The sequence below is a fragment of the Amia ocellicauda genome, chromosome 1, assembly GCF_036373705.1.
Source record: "Amia ocellicauda isolate fAmiCal2 chromosome 1, fAmiCal2.hap1, whole genome shotgun sequence".
In the NCBI taxonomy this organism is placed as follows: domain Eukaryota; kingdom Metazoa; phylum Chordata; class Actinopteri; order Amiiformes; family Amiidae; genus Amia; species Amia ocellicauda.
In genome coordinates, this window is record NC_089850.1 from 14,645,990 (window position 1) to 14,665,429 (window position 19,440).

A 19,440-nucleotide genomic window follows, 5' to 3' on the forward strand; every position below is an offset into this window, starting at 1 on the left:
CCTGCCAGTGTGAACAGCAGACTGGGCTGCTTGTGTGACAGTGTATGACGTAGTCCTATGTTATGGTGCTGCAGTAGGTTAATGGTATTAACCTCAACTTATTATAATCTGACAAGTGTAATATTATTTACACAGCACATTTGATGGGTGCTGTGTATTATATCTAGCAAGTAGGCAGAGTTCAACAAAGGCAGACTGCATATTTTGTCATATTGTTTTATGTGAACATAATGTAATAGCTTCATACTCAGTTAAATGCTCATTATGTTACTGGGTAGTTTAACTAAATATTTTTAATTCCTGGTAAGAGACAATTACAAAAGTGATGGGAACTGATGGCAAATGATATGGGGGTTTAACTTGCAGAAAAAATAGCCCTGGAAGAACCCTTTCAGAATGATATTTCACAACGGCCTCTCTCTCTGTTTTAATATTTAATCATACTTCCATAATCCTAATAGATAAACTATTTTATAATGATATATACTTAAATGTTTTTTCTTTTTCTTTTTTTGCTGGCAGGTGTCTTCATCATATCCCATACATGATCTTGTGGATAAGACAGTAAATATATACAATGGTTTACCTCCTTTCATTCATTGTATACATGCATTCATTCAATCAAAGCAGCCTCATACGTTTAATTAAATAACTCTTATTTTACTTGAACAAAATAAATAAATAAATACATACATACAGTGGATTAGTAATGGACGTGATAAAACAAAGAGAACAGCATAGTGCGTCAATGCAACCAGCAATGCAAATCAAAGAGGAAGGGACAAACATCAATATTGTATAATTTGCGTAGAATAAACAATAAACCGATTTAGAATCAGTATTTTTATAGGGAATAAATCCAAAAATATCTCAATGAAGCATTATATATATTCTTAGATGAGTTTTCCATTATGATTGATTAGCATGTAATACAGTTTAAAATAAAGACAAGAAAGTACTTTGATTCTGTAAACAGTGGAATATAAAAGTTGTATAGCCTCAGTTCATTTTTTATGTGTTGAAGTAAGCTACATATAAATATGTAGAGAGACCTGACTAGTAAATAGACACTTGGGTTAGAAGGAAACATAGAAGGGTCAAGACAAATGGGGTCACAAAAATATGGTCTGTGGGATTACAGCCTATTATTTCGCCAGTGCTGATGTTCCAGAATAAACACAATCTACATGAAGGAATCCTGGGACTGATTTAGCATAGTCTACACATGTTCAGTGGGGTCCAGTAAATAGACTTGCTCTGACTTTCTTTCCATCTATATGCTGCAAAGGTGGTATCAACTCAGTAAAATAACAACACCTCACACTTTGAGAGACTAACAAAGAGTCAAAGCGGTCCTGTGAAGACCATTAGTGTTGACCTTTCAGTTGTTCACACTGCATCCCCCCATGCCAGGCAGAGAGCATCATACACAGTTGTGACTTAGATGTAGATAGTTCAGTTATAGTTCCTGTGCCAAATGGTGCTTTGTCCATGGACCACTACTTTCTGAAAACTCTTAAAAAGCTGAAAGTTATCAAAAGCACAGTGATTCAGAAAGGAGGAGACATTGTATGTAGGAGTGTCTTGTTGCTGTTCCATGTCATGGGGATAATATCTCTTGGTTCTCCTGGACACCTGGGTGTTCTGCTCCCCTTGCAGCAGATTTTGATTTCAGACTTCTATGCTTCTCTTCTTTAAAAGGTTATTTTAAAAGTTGTCATTCAATCAATATTTCATCATGCTCTAATGGCTAAATATGCTACTGATTTCAGGTCCACCAGTTTGCTCAAGATCCTATTTGTGGCAGTATTATCTAAAGACTGAGGTATCAGTTGGCCCCACACTGTAGTGTTTCTTACAGCTAACAGACAGATTTTTTTGTTTACTGTTTTTTGCTTCTGTTTACTCAGGTCACGTCTCTCTCTATTGCAGAATTCAGAAAAGACCTGCTCATCTAATATGGCTGGGTTTGGTTTTTAATTTTAAAAAGGTTACTCAATCAGCATGTGGTATTCATTACATTAGAATATGACAATCTGCCATCAAAAAAGCACAGACTTTTCAAGAGACAAAAATATAAGTCTTTACCGGTTTCAGTTTCAATACATCTTTTCTGGAACTCAACAGTAAATTAAACATTCAGTGAGTCTTAATATCTATATGTACTGAAGGGTTAAGCAACAATGCTGTGATTAAAGGTTTGGGCTCCAGGGATGGCCAGTGCCAACAGTGTTAATCAAATGTATATTAAAATCCTTAATTTCTATCTATATAAATCAATATACCCTATAAACCATGGGAAATGCAGCATGTAAGAAATTGTGGTATTGTTTTCTTTTCCTAATATAAGTATAACAGATGTGATCCATATTAAACAATAGCTCTTCCTAAATCCCTTTTTCTTTTTCAAAACCTTCCCTATTAATTTAAGATGATGAGAAGTATTTTTAAACTGTACAAAATAAACAATCATGTTTATCAATGGATCTATAAATGGTAAATGGAACGTATTGGACTAGATTAGGTAATTAGTGGCAAACTCGTGGTAAACAGCTATATTTAATGCCATTCCTGTAGATTTTCAGTATTTGTGTGGAAGACAGTGGTGTATGTAGCGTGGGCAGGGCGGAGCTTCCCCACCTGGGATTCGAATCACACAGCTCCACCCGCTTCCATGAAAAGACCCTCTACTACAAGACCAGGTCTCCCAACCAGGCAGGTTTATCACTGTACGGATGTAACAAGATCATGGGCACGATGGGACCCATCAAACGTACATTTAATTTTCTTTACATTAAATAATTCAGGGTTTGTCTTCACAACTAAAATACATTTATTTTAATAAAATCACGTTGTTTTTCTTTAATTCGGTTTTCTTTTGCATTTGTTGCATAAAAGGCTTCATGAATCTCCAATAGCAGCTTTAAGTTTCGTACGTAGTGCTGATCGCTTATCTGAGAAAGAAGAATGAAGGAACTGTAAGGCTGCACCCTCAGGGTGTGATAGAGCTCCAGCAACTAAAGCATTGTGGCTCTGCTTTCAGTGTTACAGGGCCCAGCACACATCTAGTGTGAGGGCCGATGATGGTTGTGCAATAGTGTCATGCAGGGTCCCCAGTGCAGGGTCCTCAGTGTGGGATCCCTGGAGTCCCATTGGGAGTGGCCTGTTTACTCCTCCTCCTCTGACTCAGCAACTTCCGGGATCGCAGCACCTTCATCCGCACCTCAAACACCTCCTGAATGGCTTTGCGGAAGCAGTGGAAGTTATAGTCTATCAATCCTGCGTGAAATAAACACATCAAAAGGAGATATCAGTTTAGGTGGAGTCCCCATCTTTGGTACACTCTACGTGAGCATGAACTCTAACCTCAAAGGCTTTTGTTTTTTCCTGCAGGTATTATAGTGTGTGTGCACCACCTCCCCTGAAATGCATCCAAATATTCTCTGTGGTACCAATTAGATGCTGTTTGGAAACAAATTAGACACTTTGCTCAGACTCATTTATTGTCCAAGACTGCAAATGACCTCAACAAATACACTGCTCAAAAAAAATAAGGGAACACGTAATCATCACAGTATAACACCAAGTCAATTGAACTTCAGGGATACCAATCTGTCCAGTTAGGAAGCCTAAGCGATTGCGAATCAATGTCACCTGTTTTGGTGCAAATGAAAGTGACAACAGGTGCACTGGAGAGGCAACAGCAAGACAATCCCCAAAAAGGGAATGGTTTTGCAGGTGGTGGCCACAGACATTTGCTCTCTCCTTATCCTTCCTGACTGATTCTTCTCTAGTTTTGTCCTTGTCACTACTGGTAGCATGAGGCGGTACCTGCAGCCCATTCAGGTAGCACAGGTAGTCCAGCTCCTCCAGGATGGCACATCCATACGTGCCGTCGCAAGAAGGTTTGCCGTGTCTCCCAGTACAGTCTCAAGAGCATAGAGGAGAAACCAAGAGACGGGCCGTTACACGAGGAGAGCTGGACAGGGCCGTAGAAGGGCATCAACCCAGCAGCAGGACCGGTATCTGCTCCTTTGTGCGTGGAGGAACAGGAGGAGCACTGCCAGAGCCCTACAAAATGACCTCCAGCGGGCTACTGGTGTGCATACTTCAAACTAAACTGTCAGAAACAGACTCCATGAGGGTGGCATGAGGGCTCCACGTCCTCTAGTGGGACCTGTGCTCACAGCCCAGCACTGTGCAGCTCGACTGGCATGCGCCAGAGAACACCAGAATTGGCAGGTCCGCCATTGGCACCCCATTCTCTTCACAGATGAGAGCAGGTTCACACTGAGCACACATGACAGAACGTTATGCTGCCTGCAACATCATCCAGCATGACTGGTTTGGCGGTGGGTCAGTGATGGTCTGGGGAGGCATATCCTTGAAGGGTCGCACAGACCTCCACGTGCTAGCCAACGGTACCCTGACTGCTGTTAGGTACCGGGATGAAATCCTCAGACCCATCGTCAGACACTACGCTGGTGCAGTGGGCACTGGGTTCCGCCTGGTGCAGGACAATGCCCGTTCTCATGTGGCCAGTGTGTAGGTAGTTCCTGGATCATGAAGGCATTGATGCCATTGAGTGGCCCTCACGCTCCCCAGACCTGAATCCAATTGAGAACCTTTGGGACGTTGTGTTGGTGCATCCGACACCGCCAAGTAGCGCCACAGACTGATGTACTGATCCAGGTCTGGGAGGAGATCCCCCAGGACACCATCCGCCATCTCATCAGGAGCATGCCCAGACGTTGTCCGGAGTGCATACAGGCACATGGGGGCCATACACATTACTGAGTCACATTATATGAGTTGCCGTGATGCAATTCACGGAAGTTGGAACAGCCTGTGATTTCAACTGTTTACTTTGATTTTCGGTGTGAGTTTGAATCCAGCCCTCAATCAGCTGGTGATTTTGGTTTCCATTGACCGTTATGTCATTTTGTTCTCAATGAATTACACAATGTACAGTAAGGATTTTGATCTTTAATATATTTCGTTCATCGAGATCCAATGTGTGATTTAAGTGTTCCCTTAATTTTTTTGAACAGTGTACATAGCTTTGGAATTTTAAGAATTTCCATAAATAAAAACCTAAACACATAACAGTGTACATAGTGCACAAGTACAAATATTTTGAAAACTCTTGTAATAAAAAGTAAATGTATAAACATTAAGTCTCACAGTTTCCCTTTCATCACAGGTAACTGCAGTACAATACGAAAACATTGATCACTGGTGAAAGGCCCCTACTCCAATGAGTTATACAAATAAAAGAACATATATATTGTGTCTTGCGACATGAGACATAAGACACACAGAACCCTTCTTATATGAGTCCAGCAAAGGATTGAATAAAAGGAGTGATGGGTTCCTCCTAGTGGTTTTCATGAGAGGAAAATATCCCATGCCTGAAACAGGATTATGAGCAAAGCTCTGTGGCTCTTATTAATTTAATGTAAATGTCAGGAGCCCAGGGGACTGCTCGTCAACCTCGTCTCCCCAAATGAATAAAAACTGCCAGCTGTCCACTACCAACCCTGCCAAACCACATGCTGGGGGGAGATGGTGTATTTCAAGCATGCCAATTTAATTCTGTATTTTTAAAATGAGCTTTTCTACAATCCTGATTACTTTTGTACAGACCCACAATCATGTTATGTATATTTAAAGAAATCAAATAATTTGTTGGGGTAAGGGGTGATTGAGGGGGTTGTGGACCAAATTATTTGAGCAACTCTTGGCACAGGCAAGTATGGACTCGTCTCAGATTTTCCCCATGAAGACCAGACAGAAGCTACTCTTGCATCACACAGGGCACTGTCCCACGACAGGGACTCAGACACGTCTGAACACAGCATCTCACAGGATCACTGCTCTGCTATTCCCAGAGTGGGACAGGACATTATAATAAATACCCACTGCACAAACATTGTTGTGACACTGTCCTGGAATGTGTTTGTCCACCTCATCAAATTGACCCTGAGGACATATTTCCTCTTTGGGACAAAGCAGAAAACTCATTTTACAAGACCAGCTCCTGGTAGGAGGTGTCACACATTCTCTCCCAATTTTACAGAGTTTACAATATTTAACAAATGTACTTTTCAGTTATATCTGCTTATTTTGCCAGTGTCCTGGGTGGTGGCTTTAAATAAATTAAGTTATGCCCAGCTTTAAAAGCATGGGGAGGATCTCACCTTTCCTCTCAAAGCTCTCCTCTCTGAGAAAACACACCAGTGCCAGGAATTTGGTGACCTCTTTCAGGTACATGACAGTGGTGTTGTTCAGTCTGATGATCGCCATCGACTCCTTGTCATATGGGGTTCCCCCTTCATCCGCTGGCAAACTGAAAATGGAAACCGATCAACAATCTTGCAGGTGCTGACGCACTTTTGCAGCTGTAAATACACCATTATGTAAGGTCTTTTTGTCAAGCATAAAATAATCTGATGAGCAATCAATCAGGGGAATGGTTCCCTTGAAGCTGCCCACACACTATCATAAAATGGGAAGCAGTTGGTTCATTAGTTTTCAGGAACAAATATTTTATTAAACCCAACTGTTGTGCATCTATGAAGAAAGACCAGAGTGTGGAGTTATCACTCTGTTCAGTGAGAGATCCGCACATTCATGGCAGCCTGAGAAAAGGTGACTGCAGTTTTCAATCACGGCGATTCCAACCATGGCAATACCTGGGTTAGGACAGGTTAATTAAATACCCCCAAGTTAATTATGTCCGCCCTTGATTTGCATGACTTTGGGCCAAATGCAGCAGACAGGTATAGGGACATAACTTTACAGGATTGATGCAACCCAGGTTTTATTTCAGAAATTACTTCACTACCAATTACCACTTTTGCTCTTCAAATGTGAGACGATAATGGTATTGTTGTAACCCATATAATTAATTAGACTAACCGTTCCATTTACATTATTTTAGATATTTGATCATAATGTAGGTAATTCTAATTCCACTATGAAACCTTCAGGGCCATAATCATATCAAAGAGGGTCTTAGATGAAAATTAAGATGACAATAACATTGAGAGATAGCTCAAATTACAATGGAATCGCTGACATGTTTTCCACGTTACCCTGCTATCTCTTGTCGCTTTTAACAAATACATGTTTCCACACACTGTCATCCTATAATAACTCCTCACACTACAGTAAAGGCAGCAATTATGCCAAACCTTAATTTTATTAAAAAAAAAAAAAAAAGACTATTTTCTCTGCTCCATTCTCATTTTGTGCACATGGGTTAAATTCAATTTTTAGCTGTCTGTATTATTTATTTTACTTTGTACTGCAATTATATTGTAATATAATTCTGCATTTAATATCATTAATGGTGATGTCCCTCACGTTTTTTGTTGGCTAATTAGATTAAAAGGAGAAACATAGAGAGTTGTTACCATGTGCGAGAACAGTATCAGTTTTGTTCTGGGGTAGATTAACTGTCACAGACACAACATTTGGGCAACATTAACAGATGCTTCAGCACTGTTGTTTACAGCTAGCAGGCATTTCATTGAAGGGGTAAAAAAACATTGAAATGGCACTATTATTCTCATTTGGCGAAAAAAAAAAAAGCAAATCAAAAGCTGTTCTATGATGGCACTTCTGTAAGAAAGTCGCTGAATCTCTGTAAGTGGACAATGTTATTCTGCAAAAAGCAATCCTGGACCCAACCAAAAAATATATATATATCTGAACATTCCTTTTACTGTCCATATCAAACAAAAAACACTTGCCTTATTGTCCACTGGTTCAGTAAAAGCCCAAAGAAGTGACATTTCACCAATTTCTGATACTCTATCAAACATTAATGTAGTTGAGGAGTGGGAAACATTGCAAACAAATTAAAGGGATTATTATGGCAGGTTGTCTGTGGCAATGTTACACAGGGACAACCCCCCTATACTGGTACTATAGAGGGACCCGTTAGACATCAGAGGTAATATTTTATAACTTGTCTTTAACTATCGAATGAGAATACACAGTTACCAACTGCTCAAGTTCCGCCCAAGAACTGATTTTACCATTTTACTCACGCTTCAGCTGTGGCCTAGAGATATTCTTACCAGTTAGAAACTATGCATGTAGAATGTATGCAGGATGTTTTTATTCTGATTTACACCTTCAGTGTTTTCGGTTTGTCTGTTTTTTTGTGGGTTACAGTCTGGAATGATTTAGTCACTTCAACATTCAATTTCCTATCCTATCCTAGGTGATGTTGATATCCAAACCATCCCATCTGCTCTTGTGACCTTTGCCACTGGACAGCTGTGTGCCCACAGTCATTCCAGGAACAGCCCTGGAGTTATCATCCCGGAACTGCCCCATGCCGGTCTTCATTTTAAGCATGAGATAACAGCAAAACGCCTTCTCCGGTAGAAAAAATGTAATACAAATATCTCCTATAATTACATAATCCAAAACACATTTTTTTTAAATAGAAAGTATTAATCTCAAAGTTGTCATGTGCAAGATGCATCTCAGAAGTGCACATACTGGCAGATCTGACTATGACCTTACAAATACATCTTTCATTAAAGTCAATGCAAGCTTTCTTTTTTTCTCACCTTTTTGCAGTCAGTCAAAGGTTAAAGGTCTCACACAGAATAAACAGAGTTTCATCATCATTCATCATCTGATTACATTTTTGGTTTACTTTTGTAACTTATCAGTGGAGACAGACACTGGCCCAGCCCATGGTGAAATTAATATTCAAGTTAAAAATAGTTGCAAATTAAAAACAAAGTTCCCACTCAGACCCCTGCCTGCTTGAGTGTTGTGATCCAAAATTTCACAACCCTAATTTAATCAGATTTCCATTTCCTGCTGTAATATTGTATCTTAATAGATTTGATCTCCGCACCACATTTTTCAAGAACCATAATCACAATAATTGTAGTGGAAGCTACAGAGTGCTCTGCGTCATGGTTCACGAGGGGGCCAAACAATAAAGTTAGCGTTTAACTCACCCATATATGCAAGAGATGTCTATGACCACGTCGATCATGTCACAGCACAACTCGTAGGTCTGCATGTCCACAGGGGTGCTGTCTGTGGCGATGTAGATCTTACTGACGACATCAAAAAGAAACGCTTTTTCAATGCCAGAATTCTGTAATGAACAAAAACCACACAAAACAGACGTTAATGAAATGCATACATTTGAAGCAACATTTATTATTTTATTATAGGTCCTCTTATTGACCTAAAACTGGCTTTATTGTCTTAATTCTGGTTTTGTGATGCAGTACATGAACATGGCAGTGGCTCTTCTTCACATATTGTGACCCTATCTTTTAAATGTAAAACTACAGTTAAGTGGCATATATGCTTAATGCACTTAAAAGCCTTTAACATCTGCACATCTGATGCTGAATCTAGCTCAAGCTGTAGGAAATTCAGGTTTGTTGGCCTCACAGCAGTGGTACAAAAATGTTTGCAAGATAGTGTGACTGGGTGCATGCCACACAGCAGTTTCCCACCCTTTTCAAGCCAAAGAAACAACTATATCTATCAGTCTTTGGCAGCACACCAACCCCTCGCACCCTCCCACCCCATTAGAAACTGTGATTTACTTATGAGAGACCTGAGCTTGTCCTCATATACATAGTTTTTTTCATATATTTTATTTCATATATTAATTTTCTAAAATTCAATGGCACCACGAAAATTAGATATTTTGACAATAGAAAGTTTCAATTAGGTCCGGAAACCTAGCAATGTAATACAATGGCTTATAGTGAAAAGTCTGTCCTTTCTGCACTGTAATGCCAAGGTGATTGTGCTGTACTAAACAATTGTTAAATAATTACAGAACGTGCACAGCTTTCAAAGAATATAACACAAAAAACACAAAAACAGATCCAATCAAGCAAAGCTGATGGAAGTCAAGTTTGAAAGATCTACTAAAAATATTTAAACTCACAACAATGTAGTGAGACCCCATCCCATGTAGAGAATCTGATAGGATTGTGTTGGTTACAAAAGAGGGTTAACTGACCGAGTGATCAGCATGTCATTACCTAATATTCAATTATTTAATATATAATTCAGATATATTCAAGTATATACCACATATTCAAATACATCAAAAGCAATGTGTTAACTACTAAAATGTATGGAATTTCTAGTGAAACATAAAAATGTATGTGATTCAGTTAAACTTAAAATTGACCCGTGTCAATCAAAAACCTAGTTCTCACTTAATGTTGTGTAACTCAGTAACTGCTTCACAAAAACAATGCAATTCAATCATATGCCTTGTGGTGGAAGGGGTTACTGCAATATAGTTAGAGTAAATTACATCATAGTCAATTCGGTAATGCAAATAGAATCTGCAGAGTATTTCACTCCCATGTTTTCCCAGCTACAGTCCCAACCTACAGCAATACATGTGTTTTCGTATTTATCCGATGACATTAAAAGACACTGCACTTTAGGGAATTTCAAATTATCATTAAGACTGCTCTGACCCAAACTCAGAGATCAGAGCTTAATTTAATTTTAAGGATGGATGGTGCAGAGATATCACTGTACGGTTTTAATCTGCCACATAACAACATATGCTTTCAAGTTGTACAATCTCTTGTCGGCGTGGTTTAAAGATTATGTAAGGAAGATCCACACAGACTGCACTCTACAGAATCATGATTTCCTGACAGGGAACCCAGGGCTTTCCTTCTCCGATTGTGCTGCCACCTGCTGTCTGAATGGCACACTGCTTTGCACGGGTTACTGTTGTGAGTATCTGTATCTGTATTAGTTCACTACATTAATCCACCTTCTATACTAAGCTACAATGCAACTTGCATTAAAGATTAACTCTCCAGGGTTGCTGTAAACCATATATTACCTTCCAATCCACACAAGACACAAACTTTCTACACTGTCGCTATAATCAAGGGTAAGGAACATTATTTTAACCAAAAACAAAGCAATTTCTTTTCCCTTTTTTAACAGAAAGGGGACAACAATGATCACACAAACAGCAACTCAGAGATTTTTGTTTCAGAAAGACCACAACACACACCTCAGAATCCTAAATTCAACTCGGTCTGGCTTACCGGTGTTAAAATGTGTAATAATACCCATCACACTTTGAGACGCATGGAAACATTAAGATGCAAACCCAAGCGGAAACTGAATCTCGAATCTCAGAGATACTAGAAAGTCAGATGACCCCTTTAGTGTATCTTTACTACAACCTCTTGGGCAGCAATGCACTGCCATCTGCCACGAGAATCCCAGCTATGCAAGGCAATGAACATCAGCACAAGATGAAGCTTTCTAATTATACTATTATGGTATATTTAGATACTGTATCACATCTGCAGCTAACTTTCAAAACCCTCTGAACACTTCAGAGACAGATTTTCAGAAACAAATTTAAAAACCTCCTTTCACCTGCTGAAATACAATCAGAAAAATACACTTCCATGGAAGTAGCCAACTGAGATGGTTAGAGAATCAAAATAAATCTTACTTCACATACAAACATGAAAATGACACTTGCTGGAAACCCCTGATTTCCTTACAATGTGAACATATTTTATGACAATCACAAACACTAAAATCATGACAATCAGATCAGTACAAAACAGCCGAGTGTCCATTAGACTCCGTAAGCATTGCAGGACGGTCATGTATTCATGATCCACCTGTGAATATACCAGTAAGGTGTATTTAGCTTGACAAATTATATTTACTTTCGTGAAAGGAATTAGACTGCTAGCTGAGCACTTTCTTTACAAGAAAAAGATTATCCAAATTAAAATAAATAAATCCATCTACAGAAGTTTAGGGGGTTCATATGTCACACATATCCTATTGGATAATGCGCTGATAACTACCTGCAACCCGATACTTCTTCAGCGATTGTTTGCCCATAAGTGTTTAATCTCATTTGAAGGGTCAAATTTCTCAGTAAAGTTCAGGAGATGTGCAGTGCCATTCCATGCAGTGCTGGCCTGGGACATGTAATACTTACAGAGATAAAAATGTTGAGCAGATTCTCCAGAGTAGGAAGCTGTGGGATGAGTTTCTGCACAACTTTGCTGAAGGCCTCAAATATGGAGTGATCATAAATGCTTGTCAAGTAGAAGCTGTAGGCAGAAAGATATCAGATTAGATTTAACAACATGTTACTCCAAGCAAACAAACCCAAAAGGTTATTCACAAAGATTTGAATGAACAGCCTCCTCTTTTAAAAAAAAAAAAAATATATATATATATATATATATATATATATATTGATTTTACTTGCATGAAACATGTTAACCTTCCAGTAAAGGCATCTTACTCATAATAAACTGTATGACCAGTGGGTCAATTGCAACGAATTTGCCGAGTTAGAGTGGAGCTATACACTACACTACACTGGAGCTGTGTGGAGAGAACACTGGATCATCTCCAGTCCACTGCTTCAGTTCTATGCAATTGACCGATTAAGCATAACAATTTAAATCTACGTTGGTTAAATGATCCCGGAAAATGCTTGTTCCTCCGTGATATTCTAATTTTCAGTTGCAAATTAACATTAAGCTTTCTGGGGGTTGTGGTGGAAGAAAGTTTTGGAGTCGTGAGTTCTAGTCAGAATTTATTACGTGCACGGGAGGAACAGTGCAACACAGAGCTCAAAGGATTTTAGGCTTGCATGACACTGTTCCCCAAACGTTTTGAGACAGAACAAATCTTTTATACCCCCTCTGGGACATACACCCAAGGGGCCTTAACATTTTACAGTGTCTGAATGGTCATTTCTAATAACTAGCAGTGACTTCATTGGAATTCTAAACTAAGCCTTCCCATCTTTATCAATATTATAATCATTACTCATTAATAATAATCATTAACCTCTACATTGCCAATTGCATTAGAAGGTAATTTGCAGTTAATACGTTGCAAGAAAGGAATGTAAGCTGCTGATAACCAAGTGAGGAGTAACAGCACACCAAGTACAAAGGCAGGATAGGATTTCTATAGTTTTCCCCCACAGGGTCTTCTGTGCATTTAGCAAAAAAAATCTAAACTGCAAATGTATGTTCCATTATTACACAACACTTTGCTGTAAAGAAAAATAAATGCAGAATGACGCAGAGTATTCCACGGACATCTGGCAAATGTGGGCTAGTGCTCTTTCAGATTGTTATTTTTTTATTTATTTATTATTTTTATCAGTCATTTATAATCAGGTGGCAATTGAGGGGCTTTTTATTATGGTTTCAAACTTAATTATAGCCACCAACTTTTATTTAGGCTAAGTAATGGGCAGTATACGAATCTAATGTTTAATTTAGATAGTCAATTAAGGACATCTGAAGTGTGGTTTAGTGTACCACCCAACTCATCACTTTGTATGTATTAATAGTGCAGCACACACAGGTCTCGGGGACTGAACACACTCATTCGTTCTTCCGCCTCCCTTCACCTTTCATCCCCTCTCCCTACACTCTTCCCCACTGCACCGCCTTTACATTGGGTGAGGTGGCATGCTACAGTATTCAAACAGTCAATTTCTATCAACGAGAAAAAAACCAAAGGTTCTAACGTTCATAGGAGACAGCCCTACAAAGGTGCCAACAATAGAACAAAAAACATGTAATGCACATATAATATATTGAACCACTAAATTAAATTCCCCAATTCGTAAGGCAAATGATGTCAGCATGGTGCATGTGATTTACCTGTTAAAAATTATAAATAAATAAATAATCTTTACTTTCAGAATTCTATTATACAAGAAAGGAAAAAGACAAAGACATTCAAATTGAATTGGCATTAGCCTATATATATTCGTTCAACTAGGACAATTTCACCTGCCTTCTATTACCGGTTTAATCTTTTTCTAGTCATTCAGGGTCCTTTTTCTCTTCTCACCTTACCTGAAAAATGTAATTCTATCTTTCTTAAACCTTACTTCTTCGGTAAACAGGTGTAATGAGACACAAATGGACTTGATTATGGTAAGTGAGACTCTGGCACAGCATGAATAATAAGGCATAGCTTTGTTTTGGCATTAATAGTTTAAAAGTTTAAAAAACAAACTGAAATTACCTCAAATGTATTCTTTCCAAAGCCGCATCTGCTAGGTCATCATTGGCTCTCTTATGAATATCCCTTTGCTTTTCAATTTTGTGATCGTCTGACAACCCATCGACCTTATGAATGAAGACTTCAAAGTTGATGTCAGGGTTCACATTGTAGGCTCTGGTGACTGTGAGATGCAGTCTGCTCAGGGCCTCCACATAGTCATCCTGTATGCAGGAGAAAAAGAGAATCTCAGTGACAAATGGGGACAAGATCGTTGTTGAATATTTGTAGTTTCTGATAAAACACCACCAGCTAAAATCAGTATCTTACAGCACTGAAGAACAGTGGGAAAACTCAGCCCAAAGTAAGTCAGAGGTGCTTCATGCATTAAGAACATTGAGACGTACAGCTGACTAGTCAAAATATATCAGTCTAATTGCCACGAACAATATAAAAAAAAAAAAAACATACATACAACAAGTAGCACCTGTTCAATACTGGCAAACACTGTAATTGTACAGAAGTGAATGTTAAGACCCATGTATGTAAGGAATTCATACCTAATCATTCTGTCTAGTGTGAAGTTAAAATAAGGAGCAGAATCTCTAGGCGGTGTCCAGCCCAGGTCCTGAAGAGCCACAACGTCTTCAGATTTCCATTCCAAAGAAGCTCTTAATAATGTACTTGAACCAATGACTGATTGACCCAATCAACTGGTCGGGAAAAACATAAGCTTTAGCCACTAATGAAAGACGCCTATAAGATGTAACACATCGGGGATCACCAGGACCAGGGTTGGAGAGCACTACTCTAGATACACGTGAACCAGCAAGCACCATGGAGGAGAAGCCAGGGGTTCACCTGGGAGTCGATGACAAAAATGAGTGCCCCTGTGCCTCGGAAAATCATCTCGTAGTCGAAGGTGGGGTCGAAGAAGTCGATCTGCCCGGGGAAATCCCAGATCTGGAAGCTGACGAAGGAGCTGTTGGACACGTCCTCCCTGCAGATCCTGTTAGTGCTCTCCAGAAACAGAGTCTCATTGGGGGACATTTTGTGGAAGACCACCTTCTGGATGGAGGACTTCCCGCTGCGCCTCAGGCCCATCAGGAGAATGCGTGGCTTCACTTCACTGCTGAAGGGATCGCTTATGCCCAGAACTGTAACACAACCACACAGCACCTCAGGAGGCAGGCAGGGACAGAGGAGCGTGGAACAGCAATGCATGGACCCTCTGTGGAAGCCGCTCTTTTTCCAAGTTTTTGTTGCGTTTCAGGTGTGAACCTGGCATGAGAACACCTTGTGCAGTTTTAGATTTAACTCATACTTCTCATGTACATAGGGTCCTTGTCTACAATAAACAGTGAAAGAAAACATACTACCAGTTCTGTCCTGATAAAGGATTCCTGCACCTTAAAATGTGTGAGTTACAATAAATAATTGAGTTTGGAGTAACCTATGGAAATACTATGTATTCTAAAAAAAAAAATCCTACCTTGTACCTTACAGGACCTGGATACCAGTATGTCTTATGTTACCATATCATCTCACTATTTTTTACGATTTGTAATATATTACAGCCTAGCTAAAATCCAGCAACACTTTTATCTACTCCTGAGGGAGAGATTTGGGTACACCTAAACAGGTCAGTGCCTATCGTGAGAAAACGTCATCAATCCACCCAGCCTCTGTAATATATTTCCAGTTCACATGAACAGGATGGCACCTGACACACAATACCTTATTTATCAGACTGGCAGAGAGAAAAGCAGACTGTCATTAATGGCGTTTTACATTTCTTCCAGTCTGTAACCTTGAGATTGATTGCCAGTGTTTAGTTAGGGAAAAGCACACAAATGAACTGAAAGGTTCTTGATGTGTATTGTGTACACATCCTTTTTAAGAATGATTCTTAAAATTATTCACCTGTTTACAAAAAAAAGTATATAAAAATAAATTTCAAAGATCAATCAAAACTAGAGAATATCGCAAAAATCTAATCTCATCAGCCTGTGTATGAAAAAATAGCAATGGCTTTTCTCCTTGCAAGAAAAGAAAAAAGGAATACAAGATTGTCTTTAAAAGCAAAATGTGTCTAGTTTAATTATATGCCATCAGAATTAGAAGACTCCAAATTTAGTAACCTACATACTGTACTTGTGATGTGTTTATTAAGTGGCATGCTGCTTTATCACAAGACTTGTTAACACAGGCCTTTAATGTTGTATAGAGCTGCTGTTTGTAAGGCACATTAATTGCATTAAACCACAGTTAAAGGTTTTAAAAGATAAAATTTGAATCACATTTATTTTGGATACCACTGGAACTGTCGCACTAAATTCTCTCAAAGAGTATCAGAGGAGCACAAAAAACGCCCATTACATTTTTGGTGCTCATCTGCACTCCAGTGCCAAATGTAATGGTAGATTGTGAAATGAGGGCAGAAGTCCCTTTGGAGCACAGCTGACAGCATTCATCTCCCCTGATCAGATGTAAATGGTAGTATCAAAACTGCAGTTTGATCAAATGGAGTGAAATAATTTAGAACATGGTATGGCACTTCACTGGCATAAAATTACTTTCACATTTCTATATCTGGCCCTCATGACTCAATGAGATGTTCCTGTGACATGTGATTTCAGTTAAACATAAGGCTTGTGCAAAGCTGTCATATGGTAATTTAGTCATGAAGTGCCACAAATGATTCAAACTCTGTGTCCCTGGTTAAAGAAAAGGTCAGAACGGAGCTCATTTAGCCAACTGCCAATGGCTACATGCTAACAATGTGTAACTTATTGTGTTGAATGCCCCATCAAATGTCATTCATAAAGTGAGATTCCAACTGCCAGAAGAAAACACCCACCTCCAGGCAGTGTTATCAGTGTGGGCTGGCGATGAAACCGACGGCAGCTAGAAAATTGTTCAGAGCAGAGGCAGGCTGTGTGCAACTCATAGGGACAACCTTGTGACAATGCACTCATGTCTGGAGCAGCTTTTGCTGAAGTTTTTCACAATCTGGGATAATCCCTATAAAGAGGGAACTGGAATGCGTGTTGTATTTGCGTTTGCTTTTTCTGCAGCAGCAAAAAGATAAAGATTTGTTTCACTGTATGCCAAAATGACATTACTGTATTGACACTCTTAGAGAAACTCTGCCAATACTACATGGATTAGTCAGCCGTGGGAATACATTTAAAACCAAGTTCGTTTAAAGACAACTTTCGTTCAAATGACTGATGTTGAATACCCGATTGCCCTTTTAAGTACCGTGCTCGCCTTCCTGTAGCGCAGACGGGGTCGCTGGAATTGTGCAGATCTGCGCAGAGCTGCGGACATCTGCGCTACAAGAACGCGACACCTTATTTTCTTGGTTAGTTACAGTATAGCAATGTCCACGTAGCAAATCTGAATATTTGTGTTGTTATTCTACACCGTTACATTCACACGCCTTATGCAATAACTAACCAACATATGACATTGCTACCGAAAACTAGTTTTTATGGTTGTTTGGAAAAGTGTTCCGTTACAGTTAAGTTCTGACTAGTTATGTTTCATTTGATACAGTATTGATATATTTGGAAAAAAGCGCGCCGCGTTAGTGGTCTGTATGTTTATAGCAACACAAATGAGAGCAGAATCACGCCATCTCGTCTTACACGACCTTAGGAAAGTAAAGACAAAAAGTGGGAAAAGTGCGGTACCCCCTTCTTCGCCACCACTGTCCAGCTCTCCGTCAGTAAACGTGTCCAGGTCGTCATCGTCATCGTCGTCGTCGTCGTACGTCACCGCCAGGGTCTCGTCTTCGCCATCCTCTTCCTCGCCATGCCGGGTGTTCGCTTGGCTCATCGTAAGTCCGGCTGCAACAATTCAAGCGACCAAAGACGTGCAGCCACTACTCCACATTGTCACCTGATATGCCCGTGCCATGGTGAACTTTCACCCCCCTTCCTCCGCAGCAGCCACGGCCCGGTCCGCCTCCGAGGCTCCGAGCAAGAGCGCTCACACACCTCACCCGACATCGGCACTACCGCGGGGTCCTGGCATCTCAAACAGGATGGCTTTCCACACGGCCTGACAGTTTGCTGTGACTGCTGTACCGCCGTACCGAATCTAAATTAAAATGGATGTATCGCGCCGTCCTCACAGCAGCCGGGCAGGGGCTTAGCTGGTTGCCATGGCGCTGGCTGCGGGGCATGATGGGAGCTGTAGTTCTGTGCGGTCGAGGAGGGGCGATGAGCGCCACTAAAATACAGCATGACATCATGAAATCAAGTCAGATGAAGCCGAATAAAACAACAATGTAACACATCTGAAGATACTTTGTCTGCAACTAGCAATGCTTTTGGCATCATATTGTATTCAATAATTCAATGTTATTGTATATGATGCGCTATTTTGCATAATATCAGGTAAAACAAGAGACTCAAGTAACGTATACACTCACCTAAAGGATTATTAGGAACACCTGTACAATTTCTCATTAATGCAATTATCTAACCAATCAATCACATGGCAGTTGCTTCAATGCATTTAGGGGTGTGGTCCTGGTCAAGACAATCTCCTGAACTCCAAACTGAATGTCTGAATGGGAAAGAAAGGTGATTTAAGCAATTTTGAGCGTGGCATGGTTGTTGGTGCCAGGATGGGCCGGTCTGAGTATTTCACAATCTGCTCAGTTACTGGGATTTTCACACACAACTATTTCTAGAGTTTACAAAGAATGGTGTGAAAAGGGAAAAACATCCAGGATGCGGCAGTCCTGTGGGCGAAAATGCCTTGTTGATGCTAGAGGTCAGAGGAGAATGGGCCGACTGATTCAAGCTGATAGAAGAGCAACTTTGACTGAAATAACCACTCGTTACAACCGAGGTATGCAGCAAAGCATTTGTGAAGCCACAACACGTACAACCTTGAGGCGGATGGGCTACAACAGCAGAAGACCCCACCGGGTACCACTCATCTCCACTACAAATAGGAGAAAGAGGCTACAATTTGCACAAGCTCACCAAAATTGGACAGTTGAAGACTGGAAAAATGTTGCCTGGTCTGATGAGTCTCGATTTCTGTTGAGACATTCAGATGGTAGAGTCAGAATTTGGCGTAAACAGAATGAGAACATGGATCCATCATGCCTTGTTACCACTGTGCAGGCTGGTGGTGGTGGTGTAATGGTGTGGGGGATGTTTTCTTGGCACACTTTAGGCCCCTTAGTGCCAATTGGGCATCGTTTAAATGCCACGGCCTACCTGAGCATTGTTTCTGACCATGTCCATCCCTTTATGACCACCATGTACCCATCCTCTGATGGCTACTTCCAGCAGGATAATGCACCATGTCACAAAGGTCGAATCATTTCAAGTTGGTTTCTTGAATATGACAATGAGTTCACTGTAC

General features: G+C 40.0%; 1 protein-coding gene across 1 annotated transcript; it reads right to left on the reverse strand.

The window, feature by feature from the left end:
- Positions 1 to 639: 639 nt before the first annotated feature.
- rragd (ras-related GTP binding D) lies at positions 640 to 18,184 on the reverse strand. Its single transcript, XM_066690712.1, has 7 exons — positions 17,748 to 18,184; positions 14,911 to 15,206; positions 14,074 to 14,273; positions 12,008 to 12,122; positions 8,991 to 9,133; positions 6,201 to 6,349; positions 640 to 3,279 (listed from the first exon to the last, which is right to left on the reverse strand). Exons 1-7 carry the CDS (start codon positions 17,890 to 17,892, stop codon positions 3,128 to 3,130), a joined length of 1,200 nt encoding a protein of 399 aa, XP_066546809.1. The 5' UTR covers positions 17,893 to 18,184; the 3' UTR covers positions 640 to 3,127.
- Between the last annotated feature and the right edge of the window lie 1,256 nt (positions 18,185 to 19,440).

What these genes read in the sequence shown, in the direction of transcription:
- rragd (XM_066690712.1), bottom strand. Translation starts at nt 17,892, where the DNA reads ATGAGCCAAGCGAACACCCGGCATGGCGAGGAAGAGGATGGCGAAGAC. An exon ending in TTGGAAAGAATACATTTGAG is followed by an intron (nt 12,123 to 14,073) that starts GTAATTTCAGTT and finishes TTCTGCCTACAG; the next exon opens with CTTCTACTTGACAAGCATTT. An exon ending in GACATCTCTTGCATATATGG is followed by an intron (nt 6,350 to 8,990) that starts GTGAGTTAAACG and finishes TTCCATTTTCAG; the next exon opens with TTTGCCAGCGGATGAAGGGG.